The following is a 17263-nucleotide window of genomic DNA, read 5'->3' as shown; positions in this document are numbered from 1 at the left end:
ACAAAATTTAGTCTGAAAATTATGTTAAAATTTATTAAATGTTTACAAAATTATTTCTATACATTGTTGCAACAAACAGAATAAGAATAACTAACTCACAAATCGCTTTAAAAGAAGGGCACTTTAACATTCGACCTCCATATGAACTCTTACTCTTATTTTATCTTAAAACCAAAAGTAAATGAACTGAAAACATGTGCAAAATCGTTGTCATTAGCTAGTGTAGTTGCAACGACACAGCAGCGTTATACTCGCTATTTAACATGGAAAACAAACAGAAAGACAAATAATCGATTTTTGTTTCATTTCGTTTTCCCCCCTTTAGAAAAAAATAAGCAAAACCTAAACTTAAATGAAAGATAGAAAAATTTGTAAACAAACATTTAAATGTTGCTGTTGCCATTTTGCGATGCATTTGTGTAGATTGTGTTGACAAAAACAAACAGACTTTTTTACGAGTATTTTCTATGCTTTGTATTTCTTTTTTTTGTGAACGTGACCAAACGGTAGCAGGAACAACATCAGTAACAACATAATGTTTTCAGTTGTTCTCTGTCTGTTTGTCTTTGGCTTCTTTTTTTTGAATTATAAAAGCGCAACTAAAGTATTAGGCTCCTGGTATGTACATGGTGTTATTTGCTAAGTTAACCAACGTTTCAAACAACAACAATAACAGCATAAAAGCTAGAGCATCACTAACAGCAGCTGGTGTTGATGTTGATTTCAAATTTACTGTTGTTGCAACTTCTGCTCCAGCTACTGCCGTTGTTGCAGAAAATCAGCATGTCACCATTGTAAAAATCAACGAGAAAGTTTCCCCCAAAAAAAGTTTAAAAAATAGAGTAAAAACCACATTTGTTTCGCCTTTTTGTTTGTGACCCACCACCACTATCAACAAAAACTAAAACAAGAACACAACTAGAGGATGGTATTTAAAAAAAGGAAACAATTGCATTTAACCGCATTAGCAACAAACATGCCACTGTTGCTGATGCTGTTTCTATTGTTGCTGTTGCAGTGGCAATGCCAGTTGCATTTGTACAGTTGTTGGTGAGTTTAGTGCTGCTCTATTGCACTAATAAAAGTTTAGGCTTTAACAACTGATTACCAAGAATATTGAAATTAAAACAGCAACAACAATAGCAAAATAAATATTTTAAAGATTAAAAACGTTTTAGCAAGAATTTAAGAATGTCTTTGGTTAAACATAAAAAACGAGTTCAAAACATTTAAGTGCAATATAGACAAATAAAAAACAATTGAATTACAATGTATAACTTTTCTAATTTAAAACACTTTAAACGATGTTTACGAATTTCCAAATTTATACATTGACATTATAAAAATGAGCTTATTATGATAAGGATTTAAAGGGGGGGACAATTTTGAGAATCAAAGTACTTTCCTGTTTAAAATTCATAAATTAAAGTAAATCAATAATCAGGGCTCTACATACCTAAATTTATATCTTTAGGTTCAAATTTTTAGGAAATTAAAAAAGTACATTTTAAAAAACGAAAAAGTACCAAAAAGCTCCCTTTTATTTGTTCTCATTTAATTTATTAATCATTTACAGACTGACGGACAAGGCTTACTCCTTGATCTATAAAGATCCAGAAAATATTTACCTGCCTCTCTGTTCTATAAACCGAGCGAAATAGTAACGATATTTATAACGATCATTTCTTTTAAATAAACACAAATTAACAAAATAAAAAATAACTTAAAAACAATAAACAGATAACATTTTATGTTACATTTTTTATACTAAAAGCATTTAAAATGCATTTATGAAATATTCTTTTTTTCTTATTATTTCTTTTTACTGCCTTTAAGGCAAAATGTAAATGTTAAACGGTAACACGAAAGAAATAGATGTTGTCTGTCAATTGTTGAAAAATGTTCTTTCACTTACCTTACCACCACACAATTTCAGTTCGGTCATTTCTTGAGTCTTGTTGAAATTCTTGAGTCTTGAGTTCCAGTCCAAACATGTCTTCTTAAGTTGTATTTAAAAAACTGTAGTCTTTTTATGGTTAAACACTCGCGACGTATATTTCTTTTTACGAATCTAAAGTCTATCATTTTTATATTATATTTTGAAAAGTTCCTATACTGAACGATCACTTTTTACACTTTAGTAACGAACGAGCGGACGAGCATTATACTACCGATATAACCGACATATGTACCGCAACCGATTTAAACGTTAGTTTCTTTTATTAAGTTATTGTGTGTTTCTGATTTATGTTAGATTTTTGTTAGTTAAGTGGTAAATATTAATAAAATGCTTATAACCGTAACGAACGCGTACGAACGAATATTTCGAATAACCGTGTGAAACGTTTTGTTGTGGATATTTTGTTATGGTGTTAGTGTTTTCAAAGTTTGGAAACTGCTGATTGTCAGATGAGTTTAAGGTTAGTAGAGTTAGCAGTAAGTTTATGATGTCTGTAAGATGCAAATTGTAGTAATTGTAATTATGTTGTTCAGCTGCCATAAGTGCTTCTTTGTTGTGGTGGTTGTGATGATGTGGAAAATATGTAACTTTAGTTTAAAGTAACAAATGAGTTTTCATATTTATTATTAACAAAATTTTGAACACAGCCATTAGTTTATATATAGGAACCCCAGCCTATATACATGGAAGCCAGATTATCAATATCTGTAGCTTCGTTTATAAGGAAATTAACTTGGCCTTCGGTAGACAAAGGCATACTATTACCCAGGGTACGTTTAACCTGCAATATTAAAATAGATTTATATATTTTTGTTTAGTTTTTTTTTATAGAACAGCTATACTTACATAACCCTGTAATCTTTCTTCTATACGTTTAACATCTGTAATGGCTTTAGGGTCGGTTATTTCCAAACCCGAAGTAGTTTTTCCTTTCAAACGATTTATAGCACCCAAATCATAAACAAATGGTCGCAGTACAGACATTAAAGTTTTCGATTCATCCTTTAATAAACGTAAAGTTATTTCACAACATTTACGAAATAAACCTTCAACACCTAATGGTCCCATAGCGAAGACCATATTATGCGTTAAACGAAAAGGTACAATTTCTGGATAAGCAAATGATTCACCTTGATTGAAGAGACAATTAAAATCAACATGTACTGCATCACCATTTGTTTCGTCGAATAGTATGTTTTCACCATGACGATCACCCAAACCCAATATATAACCAACCATTGACATTACTGCTATAGTTTTAACATAAGAACTTCTAGCTTGATACCAACTGTGAGGTGAGGGAAAACGTTGTTTAAACCATTCATGAAAGATGGGTGGATGACGTGTCAGTAAGACGTCTGTGAACATGGCTCTTTTCTTTTCTATAGGATCTGTTTTGGGTAAAGCACATTGTCGTAGTGCTCGATCTGGTATTCCCAAACCACGCATACGATACATAGAAACACAGATGCCTCTAAAGGAATTAAGGTTAGGTAACCATTCAACTAGACCACATTCTTCATTGAAGGGTATGGCAGCGTAGGTGCGTATGCGTAGACGACGATGACGGGCCTTTTGGAACAGAAAACAAATGTTAGAGGTAATAAGAGGGAAATATCATTTACATTTGATTTTATTATATTTTTGAATAAATATACGTTTTCAATAGTTTTGTTAATTAAACATATTAGTGAAATACTCACCTTTGAATCCTGATGAAGAAACCGCTTAACCAAACCATTAAATTCCATCAAACGAAAATCTTTGCGCAGATCATCTTTGGGCTTGACCATAACATTGTACGAGATACCATCACTACATTCAATGGTGATTTTCTTAGGTTTTGCAGCAGATCTTAAAACCACAACCTCTTCGCTAATGCCACACAAATAAACACAACAACTGGGAAAAGGATTACTGGGCACTGAAGAAGCATTAATTGTAATATCCGGTGATATAGAGGTATTTAAATTCAGAGACTCTGCTGTTGAAGTAATAGGAAACGAAGGTTGCATAAATTTTTCGAAGGGCAACATTATTTTTGAAAAATTACTATCCTCAAAAAGTCTAGGAAGTTGACGTACTAAACCACTCAATTCGTAAGTACGATCAAAGGTAACTTCTTTGTCGGTGAGTTCAATTAAACGTTCAGCCAACATGTTAAAATCGTTGAGTAGCTTTTGAAAGGCGGGTTTATTGAGACGAGCATCGGTAAAGATGAGGCGACAGCGTTTAATGCGAGAATTGTGACAGGACTTAAATATCGGTAATAACATCCACAAGGATTGTTGTGGGAAATGTTCGATGAGTTTAATGAAAATATTTCTTAGATTATTAAATACATCTGGTGAAGGATGACAAATGCGTGAGAGTAATTGTGAGAAGGCGGTATAAAATATACTAGTGGGCAACATGTTAACACAATTATTAATCATATCATTCATTTTCTTGGCCAACTCTTGGAATAAACTTATCTTAACAACTTGACTAGAGTCAGAAGTTTGATTGGACTCGGTCATTGACACCAATTGTGAAGTGAAATCTAGCCATATACTAAGCAAACGTGGCAATGACTGATATACATTGGCATAGCCATATTTCAAAGATTTAGCATAGTGTAGCATTATATCCAATAGCAGACGACAGCCATTTTCCGATTCCTTTTGTTCTCGTGTAAACGAATCATATATTTTTTCCATATATTGGGAATAATGGACTAAATATTTTTCACACGTGCGATTGCCGGCAACAGCTTCTTTAAAGTAACGTAAATTCAATTCAGAGCAAATATTCATGGATTCAGCATTGTATGAAGCTTGTAGAAATTTCGTTTCCGCATAAAGATGGCGACTGGCAGTGTCTAGTTTACGTATATCACCTTCACATTTATTTTCAAGTACCTTAATGTTTTCCTCCAACAACTTAAAGCAATTACTTTGATGGCCTTTCTGCCACAGAAGTTTGGCTTTTTCGAGAAATAGTGTAACCGGTTGATATTGTTCTGCTTTCATTATGGAAATTTGAGCTTGCTGCAAGCAGCCTGCCTCACGATTCATGTGTATGGTACGCAACCATAATTTCACCAAATAATCATTAATTTTATCATTTACTTTTTGTATGAGATTGTTGGCACAAGATAAATCTTGTTGCAATATTCTTTGCGTTTCCAAAAGCAAATTGCGTCGGAAACAAAATACTGGCTCTAAAACACGAGCTATAGGCTGCAAAACTTCCAAACGTGCATCCCAATTGTTAAAGAATTCTTGCACTTCTTTAAGGCACATCTCATCGGTATTCTTAGTTTCATGTCGTCTATCCGTATTATTAATGGTTTTATATTTTGTTATTTGATTTATTAATTGTTTATTATTTTCCAATTCATTTAACAAATGTAAACGTATGACTTCATCATAGGAATGTGTATAGGAATTACCGGTTACTACCGAACATGATCTCATAGAGCTAACGACATTAGAACGTATGACATCCAGTTGTTCTAGGAAATTTTCAAATGTCTGCAATTGTGTATCGTTTGGTTGACGGAAAAGTAAAAAGGATTCAGCACATTGTATATTCCAATTGGTAGTTTTACGCTTAACCACAGAATCCTCTAATAATTCTTGTAATTCATCGTAACGACCTAAACGCCACAATAATTCGGATTTGCATTCTTTAAAGTAATCATCGGTATATTGATCGGCCAGTTTTTGCCATAGGCCATCGGTGATAAGTAGGGCGGTTTCAGGATTATCCATACGCAGATAGCAATCAATCATTCCTGAAATTTTTAATAGAATATTATATTTTTTATTGAGATTTTAATAAAGTTCAGACAGAACTTTCAGTGAAAAATTATTTTGGTAATACATTTAAGTGAAAAAGAAGTTTGCTGAAATGTTTGGGAATAACATGGTTAAAATTTTTAGGCAAATATTTTTCTAAAATCCTTTTTTTATTTACATTTAAAGAAAAAATATTTTAATAAATTTTTATTAGAAAAATTTTGGTGGAACTTTTTAACGAAAAAAAAAATTGTATAAAAATTTTTATTCAAAAATTATTTTGAAGAAAATTTTAACGAAATTTATTGCTTTCTTGGTAAAAATTGGTTTTATCAAAATTTAATTTAAAAAATTAGATATAAATTTGTTAAAAAAAAAACAAATAAATACCTTTAATATGATCCTGATTTATTTGATGATCATCTTTCGACAACAATTGTTCATAACAGGTTATAGTCTCTTCAGGTTTATCGATCAAACGATTAACTAGTATCTCTTCTTCCAAAGATAAATTAGATTTTTTCATATAAACAGCTCCCTCCACCGAGTCTGAATCCATTAATTTACCATGTATTTCAATAAGAAATGATAATTGTTCTTGCAATCGTACCGAGGGTTGTTCTTCAATATATTCCTCTAAATACATTAAAGCTCTAGCATATTCACCCGAATTGTAGTTGGCTTTGGATATTAAAGCTTTATTAAATTTCTTAATAAAATCATAAATATTCTTAAAACGATCATCAGTTTGGGTGAGTTTACCACTCACCATATTGACTTTTTGCCATTCTCTACACCATCTTTGCAAGAAATCCACTTGCTCCGAACAGAGTTTCGTACAAGTTTGAGTTAAAGTTTCGGAAGTTTCAAATTGTTCTGAATTGCTCGATTCCGAGGGCATTTTGTCAGCAGCATATTTTGAAGATTTAAATTCTCTATAGCCGGAGACTTCCATTTCTTGTTGGGTGGTATTATCACGACTACAAAAATTGAAAACGGCCATAAATTCTTCAAAAATTTGCTGAACTTTATCCTGAGAACATTCTTGGAGGGCGTGTAGCAGTATATAAGGGAAAAATATACCCAACATATTGGTGTCTCTTTTGATGCTAGGCTTGTAGGAATTTAATAAATGTTTTGTTTCATCTGATTGCACCATTTCTATTAGACGACAAGCCCAAGCAAATGACCAATCCTCATAGCTGCGACAAAGACTACTTTCGAACAAGGGATGCTCGGTTAATTTACTTTCTCTTCTCGAGCCAGTATAACAGGAATTAAGTAATGGTTCCATAACTTGTTGCATTCTTGTAGGCAGAGCATCCCAAACATTTAGTTTTTTATTTTCTTTTGGTGACACACCAAACACCGACAGAGTCTCCTGTATGGCCAATGAAAAGTTGTCTACATATTTAGTATCCTTTTGAAACTGATAAGCCTTACACAGTTCCATTAAAGCCATTATGGCAAAATCATCGGTGTGTATACTTAAAGAGATTTCAGCCGAATTCATAAAAGAAAAATTTGCCGACATATAACTGGGATCTATGGCACCCAATTCACCCAAACATTTAGCTGAAGCTAAATTCATATTACGATCATCATGTCTACAGCCTTTCATAAGTTCATCTACAATTTGTTCGATTAAAGGATCCACTGGTACCGTATCCAATATCATATTATTTATTTCACTGCGATATTTGGCTATAAAGGATCTCATGTAATTTAAGCCATATATACGCACCTGAAGATTTTCATTGCATACTTGTTTGTAGAGAAAACCCAATTTGTCAGCAACACCATTACGTTCTATATTTAAAATTTCGGTTTGGCGTGCTACATATTGCCTTATATTTGGCTTGACTTCTGCCATGTCTTCTAAGAAATATAGATCTGGTATATAAATACCCAATAGACTATCGTTTTTCATTATCAGATAATCATATATATCATTAACCTCCTGGGCATTTGTAGACAGTAAAGGTTGCAATGAGGCTACTATGCGACTTAGTGAAGGACCCAGTTCTTGGGTATTAACAATATGCAAGAAAATATTCCAAATTTTTAAACAAATATTTTGTAAATTACGATCATTAAGCGTTAGAACAAAACTTAACATGGCTATGATTTTAAAACGAAATTGTGTTACATTGTTAGAACCAATTAAACGCATGATTTGTCCCAGACTATAAAGTGTTTCCTCTTTTAGGGGTTTCTCAAAGTTCGGTTCGGACAAACAAGTTTGAAAATAAGTTATAACACCCAAAAAACGATCGGTAATAAAACTAGCAAATTCATGAGTGGAACTTTTAAACGATTTCTTCATAGCCATTGATGTACTGGCGCCAACTTCATTGGGTAGTAGACATTGAAAAGCTTGCATAACAAAGGTGGGACTGCGATTAAAGTAAACTAAAAATTCTGAAACAGTTTGCTGGAAAATAAAAACAAAATAAATAGAAAATTTAAAAAATGATCTGTCAACATAATTTTAAATTCACCTACCTTTACATCAGTATTCATTAGCTTACTTAAACTGGCTCCAGTACATTTGCCTATAAATTCAATACAAGCATTACCAATCTCAGAGTCTTCGGTTAAATAAATGTGCGTGTAAATACGAAGAAAGGAAACCACAAATAAATTTGTTACCGGTTTTCGTGTTATTTTCGATATGCTGACAATTAGTCCTTTGCATAAAGGAGCTTTAACGCAATAGGGTAAAATCATAGTTACCAAAAGACGATAGTATTTACAAATGAACTCTTGGACACAGGAAAAACCTAGCATTTTGGTAAACTGAAATGAGACAACGGGTGTTTTTTTTAACTGTAAACTAGTATTGTTTAGGAATATTTCAATGAAAAAGCTTTAAAAAAGCTCTTCTTAAAAAGTCTTTTAAAACAGGTATTTTTTCGAAAATAGTAAGATACTGTTAAGTAGAAAGCTCTTTTTTTGGGGGGAAAAAGATATTTTATTTCTATTAAAAACTTTATGTTCTATTAAAAAAGTAGAAAAATTTAAATGGAAAAAGTTGTTTTAGGGAAAAAGCTTATTTAATTAAAAAAATCATCAAAAACGTAGAATTATTTAAAAGTTTTTATCAAAAAAATAATAATTTCATTAATTTGAAAAACAACAAAAACACTTACAGCCTTTAGAGATCTGGTCATTCGTACTCCCTTTGTAAGATAAACATAAATCATAAGCTTGACTATTAAATTCAAAGCATCACGTTTATACCAATTCCACAGCTGAATGGGTTGAACATTATAAGCACTACACATTTCACAACCCGTTAAAATGGCTTCATGTACCACCTTCGATTCAGGATGCAGTAGATAAAAGAATGTCATTTTAAAGAAATGAAAAAGCCAATGTTCTGTAAGTAGACCACTTTGTGTACAACAACCAATAATTTCTAAAATTATTTTCTGATGCTGATAAGTTTGATCGGGATTTAAGGATTTGACAACTTTTTGTAAAACAGCAGCGGAAAGTTGATGAATAAATTCGGGTTCATTTCGTATGAAATTTGCCAAAACTGAGGATACTGTAGGCAAATAGATTTTGGTCATATCAGTGAGTAAAAATATAGATTTAAGGCATTCATCTGATGTAATGTTGCAATAGGTAAGATGATTGTTTAAGAGATTTAGTTCCTCGTTTAAGAATAGTTGTTGTATAAGTAATAATTTCATATCAGCGGGTAATTTTTGATTAGCTGACAGCGTAGAGGAAACTGTTTTGCTTACACATAGAACATTGATTTCTTTTGCCAAAAATTCCTTTAAATTTTGTGAAGATTGCAGTAAAGATGCATTGAAGCAATTTACACATAACACCTCTGATTCCAACAATTTTGTACAACTTACTGCACAAATATTGGCAGAAAAGGGAAATTTCTTTATTAGCATTATCTCTTTTGTTTCAGCATTAAAACAGCTTAATAGCTTTAGCAAATTGTTATAAACTTCTTTATTTTTAAGATTTGTTACGAGAAATTCTTTCATTATATACTCCATACTTAACCATTGCTTGGCCATAAAATTGTTTAGGCAGAAAGAAAATTTTAATATCAAATTATCATGTTCCTTGTTAGAAGAAAATATTTGTTTACCAACAGACTTTAAAGATTGTTTTATATTACTGTTGGCATTTTCGCTTTTTAAATTATTTATTAAAGTTAGCATATCCAAACTAAGCTCCAAATTACCTGAATCATTTTGTAGTATTTTCATAGGATTTGTATTTTTAATAGGTTTTAAGACAATTTCTAATAACTTGGCCTGTATTTGTGAGGGCAATTGAGTTACTATGATGTTGGATTGTAGTAGAAATGCCGAAATTATTATTTCATCCCTTTCATTAGGTAACACCCGATTAGAATTATTAACTTTTGTACACCATAAGTCCAAAGGTTTTATCCATTTTTCTATTTTTATACAATTACTGGCTGGTTTGTTTTGTAGTGTTATCTCGTTTACGCTTGATACACTCTTTGCTTCCAATATTTGTTGTTGATGCTGATAAAGATGTTCCCATAGCTTTAAACTATTTAAGCATTCTTGCACTACTTCAAATTGTGAGTTATTCCACTTTTCCAATTTTACAAAGTCCAATACTTTTACTTCAATAAACTTAAAATATTTATCAAGTTTAGTGTTTTCTTTATTGTTATGCAAATAAGCGGGCAAGAGACGCAATACAATCGGATAATCTTCTACAACACGCCAAAAAAGATTGAAAAACTTTCCTTGTTGATCCTTGACAATAGTCGAAGTATTAATCAATTGAAATAACAATTCTACTAAAGTTTTAAAGACTTCTAATAAATTTTGGGAATTTTGTCCCGTGCGATAACGTAGCCATTGATGAATTTCATAAATATACTCCATTAATAGGAAACAGTGACGTATGAGTACATCCTTGTGCTCCACTTGATGTTGTAGATTCTTTAGAATTTTCAAAAAACTGCTGGATTCTTCTACAAACTCATCTATACAATCCAAAGCAAAACAATTATTATTCAACCATATGGGCATATAATTCCACATCATTGTTAAAGCTCTTAGACTTAGTTCATACAAGTGCTGTAGATTGTTGTTAAGCACGGGCACCTTTTGAAAGACTCTACCCAAATATTGTAAACAATAGAGTTTCGTAGAAAATTCACATTCTTTCAATGCTTTAAGAACTGTCATTAGTGACCCCTCAAAGGTTAGCGAGTAATTTGTATAACCCACAAATAGACCATGATGCAACACTTGTAATAAGGCCTGCACATAGTCGTCGACATCATCTATGTCTACCTCAATGAGAGGGAAACTAAAATTTGTATCAATTTCTTTTAGACAATCATCGGACGAAGTAAATGCTGTAATCTTAAGCAATTGACTTTCAACTTCCTCCTGACACGAGAGGTCTACTTTAGAATATTCTTCACATAACTGTTCAATGGCTGATATGTAGGCTTTTATTAAGGTTTCAAAAAGCACACCACGATTTATGAGACAGGAATTTAATAATTTGCGCTGAACTTTTAGATTCTTTTCGTGGATTCTTAAAAGAGAACATAGAAAGATAGAAAATGGCATGTAAGATAAAAACGGAAGTACTGTTAGTTGCAAATCTCGACATTGAATTTTAAACAAATTATTAAGTATTTCCAAATAGGTATACCCAATGGGTATACCTGTACATATGTATGTATGCACAATTAAAAATGTCTTCCCAACAACCGAAGCCGTCGTCTGATTTACTTACTCATAATCCTGATCACTTTCCACTTTTAAAGACTTCACTAACTTATTGACCAGCCATAAAATGAATGTGTCTTGGAAACGATTAGTGCTCTCCTTCACAGAATATCGTATCAAACTGGGTTCCTTGCACAAGATATCATCGACAAAAACAAAGACATCGTTTAGTTCCGTTTCATTACGATTTACTAAACTGTACAACAGTTTCCACATATCTTTGCGGCGATCCGTCATTGTTTAAGATATTTTTTTAAAACTTTTATATAAATTTTAATAAATTTATTCAATTAAACTTATTTACATTCACATTTTTTGCACAATATTGCAATGCATGATGCAAAACGCGCGCGACAACAAACAAAAACTGATTAGAACAGGGTTGTTATAAGTAAACAATGAAAAGTGCTACCAAGTTTAATTTTGCTCTTATTAGACAATTGTGATGGTACATTTGTATTTGATGAGTTTAGTACTTTATACTTGAATTGATTTTTATTATTCTAAAAAATAGTATTAAAACTAATTCTATTTAATTTGTTTGTTAATTAAATAAACTAATTATTTTAAATAAAATTAATTTTTTCACGTTATATATATCGTTTATCCTTTCGAGAAAAATTACTTTGAATGTTTAATGACAATTAAAGAAATTCAGATAGTGGACATAAATTTGTATGCTTCTCATCTAAACTGAAGTTTAATTTGATTGTCTAATATTTGAGAAAACATAAGTTTTAGTTTTTACAAACTAATATATTTCTTAATATTAATTTTCTCATTCGTCAATGGAATTTTTGGACATAATATAATCATACATTTTCTATTTAGGTACATATTTTTATACCCTACACCACATTGGTCCAATACCCACTTTAAAGTATACCGATCGATTCAGAATCATTTTTTGAGTCGATTAAGACATGTCCGTCCGTCCGTCTGCGCAAGGTACAGGCCGCAATTTTCAAGATAATTTGATGAAATTTGGACCAAGCATGTTTTTTGGCACAGGGACGAAGCCTATTGAAAATGGTTGAAATCGGTCCATTATTTCACCTAGCCCCCATACAACCGTACCTCCCGATTTGAACTATTTTGAACTATTTATAATTACGTCAAATATTCTATTATCTCTATAAAAACTGGTACAAATAAGTTGTATATAAGTATAAATGACACTGCAGATTTTCGTAAGGATTGACCCTTATTTGACCCTAGCCCCCATACAAAAAAATGTCTTAAACGTCTAAAATTGACTTGTAACCATTTGTATCGCAATGAAACTCAACAAAACTAACTGTTATTTAAAAATATAACCTTTTCCCAAATTTAACGAGGATCGGTCCATATTTGACCTATGTATATAAAAGTTTCTTTATAAAAAGTAAAAATTTTAAAAATATACTCATGGTGTAGGGTATTATATGGTCAGCCATGCCCGACTATACTTTCCTACTTGTTTATTTTTTAATATTTTTAGAAACAAGATCCTTTCAAAAATTAGTTGTGTATTTAATACTTGGATTGATTGAAAATTTTTCCCTTGTCCCACACAACTTTGTTCCATGTATTTGTTCACAAAATCAAAATTTAATTAGTATATAAAAAATGTGAGCTTCCGTAGAAAAAACAATCAGCAGGCTTATTGTTGCCGGCTATTGAGACTCCATTATTTTCATCATGCTTATGAGATAAACTTACACAAAACTTTGTAACAGCAGCTTTCCATTATTTATGACGCATAACAAAATTCACCCGGTTTTTGTCATGTCTGGTTTTCATACATTAGATGTCTCAAGGCTTTGTTCCATAAAATATGTACAAGTTTAGAAAATAAGTGGAAACCAGGCAGGTGTCATATAATTTAAGACCAGCCTCAAGCAAAAGCTTTTTGTCATTGGAAACACATCAGCAGCTAATGAATTCTTACAACAAACGATTATTCAGATTATACAAGCCATTCTTCATATTATACAAGTGTGTATTTAACACTTTTTAATATTTAATTGACTTATTTTTATATTTTTTCACTAGCTAAAATTTTCACTGTAAAACGCGCGCGAAAGTCTAAAGAAAACTAAATAAGAAGCCAGCATGAACAAGAAAATAAAATAAAAAGTAGTGCCAAGTTTTTATGTTGTTCTTATTAGAATTTGTGATGACAGTATGGCAATATTAAGTTTTCATTGGTCTTATTTGGAAAATAAAAAAAACCGGAAAGCCAATTATTTAACAAAATATACCCGATGATAGTGATTTATATACATACCGATCGGAAATGGAATTATGTATATAACTATTTTGATTATCTACAAAAAATAAATTCTCACTTGTTTGTGTAAAATGTAATGGACGTTCTTAAGGTTATTTGTATTAAAAAATTTTGCAAATAAGAAAAAAGTTGTAAAATATAAAAGTTAAAGCTAAAAGAAACAAGTAACATTTCTATATTCGGCTGTGCCGAATATAGAAATCCGAATCTTATATACCCTTCACCAAGTATGTTTTAAAAACCAGTTTTTATTTATTTTGTATCTCTGCACATATAACATACACACAAACAAATATAAACTGTAGCAGAAAGAAATATTAACCGTTGTACTGTAATACCACCGTCAAACTGTATTACCACCTTCAAACAAATATGAACTGTATTACCAACATATTACTGCTTTATCTCCTTGTTCTTGTTATACTCTTCACCATCGTGAGAACAGAACAGCATCCAAACATACACAAAAAAAATACACAGCTGAATAAAACCAAATACATCTCCACACGCATATGAACATTTTTATCCAATTGTTGTTGTTGCTTTTTTAACAAATCATGAAAAAAATGCGGCTTTTTGATGAAATTTTCAGAGGTTGTCTCGGATTTTTGTTCATATCTCCGTTATTTATAGACCGATTTTGCTGATTTTAAATAGCGATCTTCTCGAAAGCATGTCTAACTGAATTATTGAAGATTCGGATCTCGACGATATCTGGGGACCTCTAAAAACTGATATCAACAGTCAGGCAGACAGATGGACATGACTTAATCGACTCCGCTATCTATAAGGATCCAGAATATATATACTTTATAGAGTCGGAAAATTATATTACAGAAATTACAAACGGAATGACAAACTTATATATACCCTTCTCACGAAGGTGAAGGGTATAAAAATAGCTTTAAACCAAATTTGATGAATGTAAATTAAAAAGAAATATTAATATAAATGTGAACCAACAAGATTATTTAAAATCCCAAGAAACTTAAATCAATTGGAATATATAGTAAACTACAGAATAGAAATTGTTCATAAAATATCTACAATGTAAACTACAATTAACAAAATTATCAATTCATTATGAACCATTAATAGGGTCACCTTCCGAAATTCATGTTTGTTTAATGTTAGGTATGTCTATAAGATTCCATATAACAGAAAATAATGCTCTAACTTGTTATTAGTGAAATACCTCTTTTCCGTGTAAATATATCGTTTTTATTGAAAACGTTGATTTGTTAAAAAATATATATATATTTTGAAGTGAAAATTTTTAGTGAAATGACTTTGTAAAAAATACTTTTTAATGATAAAACACATTTTAGTGAAAATGTCTTTTTTTGTGAAAATGCTTCCTTAGGGGAAAATTTAAGTAAAAAACACTCAGAATTTTTAGAAGTTTTTTTAAAAAAAGATATTTCATGTTAGTTTAGTTTGAAAAAAAAAACACTTACTGCCTTTAGAGATCTGGTCATCCGTACTGCCTTTGTAAGATAAACTTGGGTTGAACGTTATAAGTACTGCACATTTTACAACCTAACAAAATTATGTACCACTTTTGATTTAGGATGCAGTAAATAAAATAGTTGTTGTATAAGTAACTTCATGCCAGCAAGAATTTATGAATAGTTGACAGCGTAGAGGAAAATATTTTGCTTTTTCCAAAAACTCATTAAAATTTGTGAAGATTGCAGTTAAGATGCATTGAAGCAATTTGAACTTAACACCTCTGGATCCAACAATTTTATACAATTTATTACTTAATTATTCGCAGAAAATTTTGTTATTAGCATTATCTCTTTTGTTTCCAAAGGATTACATTGTTATTATTCAACCATACATATGGTTGTTATGGCTTTTAGCCTTAGGTCATACAGATGATATAGGTTGTTGTTAAGCACGGGTACTAAGGAATATAAAAAAAAATTACTTGATCATAAAACAATTAAATAAATTCATATAATAAAGGATATTGTCTTTCAAGTAAATTTACCAAGGTGTGGCCTCCGGTAGGTTAGTGTTCTAGTCGTGGGTTCGATTCCCACCTGATGCTCCTTAACCAGTTAAGGAGCGCACAACAGGCCCGATAGAGGCCTATGTGTATTTCTTCGGATTTGATGTATATATGTATGTACATCCTCCTTTCAAACTAACGAACTAAATAACTAACTAAATTTATCAAGAGACAGGTGTCTTGCCAATATGATATTTGTATTCCACTTTACAGTTTCCCACAAAAAGTGTTTAACTTTTAGTTTTTATAAAAATTATTATAAATCCTAGTTCTATTAATGGAATATTATTTCCTTATAGGTACAATAACAAAATGTCATTGGAGTACCATTAAACAACCATATAAATAATCCACACTAACCGTCCAAATAACCGCGGCCGCTTCATCTCTACTTACAATCCCGACCACTTTCCACTTTTAAAGACAAGCAACTTATTGATAAGCCGCCACAATATGAAAATTTTTTGGAAAGGATTAGTGCTCTCCTTCGCCGCAATCGAGCTCCTTGCACAAGATATCATCGACAAAAACAAAGACATCATTTAGCTTCGTTTCATTACGATTTACTAAACTTTACAACAGTTCCACATATCTTTATGACGTTTCGTAATTATTGAAATCATTTTTAAAAACTTTTTTTTAAATTTAAATTAATTTCTTCCATTATATTTATTTTTTTAACATTTTTTACACATCATTGCATTTTTTGATGCAAAACGCGCGCGACAACAAACAATAGCTGGATGAAACAGGGTTGTTATTAGTAAACAACGAAAAGTGCTACCAAATTTAATTTTACGTTCCTATTAGACAATTGTGATGGTACATTTAATTTATATTTGTTGTGTTTAGTACATTTCACTTGAGATGGCTGCTGTAATGTAATTTTGTATTTAATTTTTATTATTATATAAAATAATATAAAAAATGTGCATTGCGATAAATAAAATTACGTATTTACTTTAAATAAAATTATCATTCAAAACATAAAGACATAGAGGAAATATTTTAAATATCTCAAGTTTTCAAAAGAACAAAAAACTTTCGTGAAGTTTGTTTTTATTCTTTTTTCTACAATATTTTTAAGTATGTTTATCAGTAATTAGAATTTTTGTATTATTTGCAATTTTTTTACAAATTTTAGATAGAAATATATAAAATTTAAATGACGTTAAAAAGCCAAATTAAAAAAATGCACCAAAATGTCAATATCTCGAAAATCAAACAAATTTTAAATTTTTATTCATTATATCCAAATAAAAAGCCCATATTAAACAGGAAAATAAAAGAAAAAGTAATGTCAAGTTTTTAGGTTGTTCTTATTAGAGTTAGTGATGATAATATGGCGATATCAAGCGATAACTATGCAGTTTAACTTTGTATAGGAAAATTAGTAAACCGGATAAGCAATTATTAAACAAAGTATACGCGATGATAGTAATTTAAATATATTCCGATCGGAATATATTTAAA

The 17263-nt window shown here is 30.9% G+C and overlaps 1 protein-coding gene and 1 long non-coding RNA gene across 2 annotated transcripts; both read right to left on the bottom strand.

The window, feature by feature from the left end:
- Positions 1–2553: 2553 nt before the first annotated feature.
- Positions 2554–11891, bottom strand: LOC111690932 (serine/threonine-protein kinase ATR). Its single transcript, XM_023453539.2, has 7 exons — positions 11509–11891; positions 8895–11304; positions 8248–8541; positions 6133–8176; positions 3664–5738; positions 2807–3532; positions 2554–2741 (listed from the first exon to the last, which is right to left on the bottom strand). Exons 1-7 carry the CDS (start codon positions 11736–11738, stop codon positions 2616–2618), a joined length of 7905 nt encoding a protein of 2634 aa, XP_023309307.2. The 5' UTR covers positions 11739–11891; the 3' UTR covers positions 2554–2615.
- A 2627-nt stretch (positions 11892–14518) lies between these two features.
- Positions 14519–16491, bottom strand: LOC124418749. Its single transcript, XR_006940195.1, has 3 exons — positions 16187–16491; positions 15231–15682; positions 14519–14557 (listed from the first exon to the last, which is right to left on the bottom strand). It is a non-coding gene; the product is annotated as an uncharacterized LOC124418749 (long non-coding RNA).
- Between the last annotated feature and the right edge of the window lie 772 nt (positions 16492–17263).

The sequence above is a fragment of the Lucilia cuprina genome, chromosome 3, assembly GCF_022045245.1.
Source record: "Lucilia cuprina isolate Lc7/37 chromosome 3, ASM2204524v1, whole genome shotgun sequence".
Classification (NCBI taxonomy): Eukaryota; Metazoa; Arthropoda; class Insecta; order Diptera; family Calliphoridae; genus Lucilia; species Lucilia cuprina.
Note: the sequence above shows the minus strand (reverse complement) of the source record. Positions and strands in the feature narration are given on the sequence as shown.

Excerpts from the sequence above, each read along its gene's own strand:
- LOC111690932 (XM_023453539.2), bottom strand. The coding sequence starts at position 11,738 with ATGACGGATCGCCGCAAAGATATGTGGAAACTGTTGTACAGTTTAGTA. Across the intron at positions 8,177-8,247 it reads TAATGAATACTGATGTAAAG|CAAACTGTTTCAGAATTTTT; the intron begins GTAGGTGAATTT and ends TTTATTTTCCAG. Across the intron at positions 5,739-6,132 it reads AAATCAGGATCATATTAAAG|GAATGATTGATTGCTATCTG; the intron begins GTATTTATTTGT and ends TAAAAATTTCAG.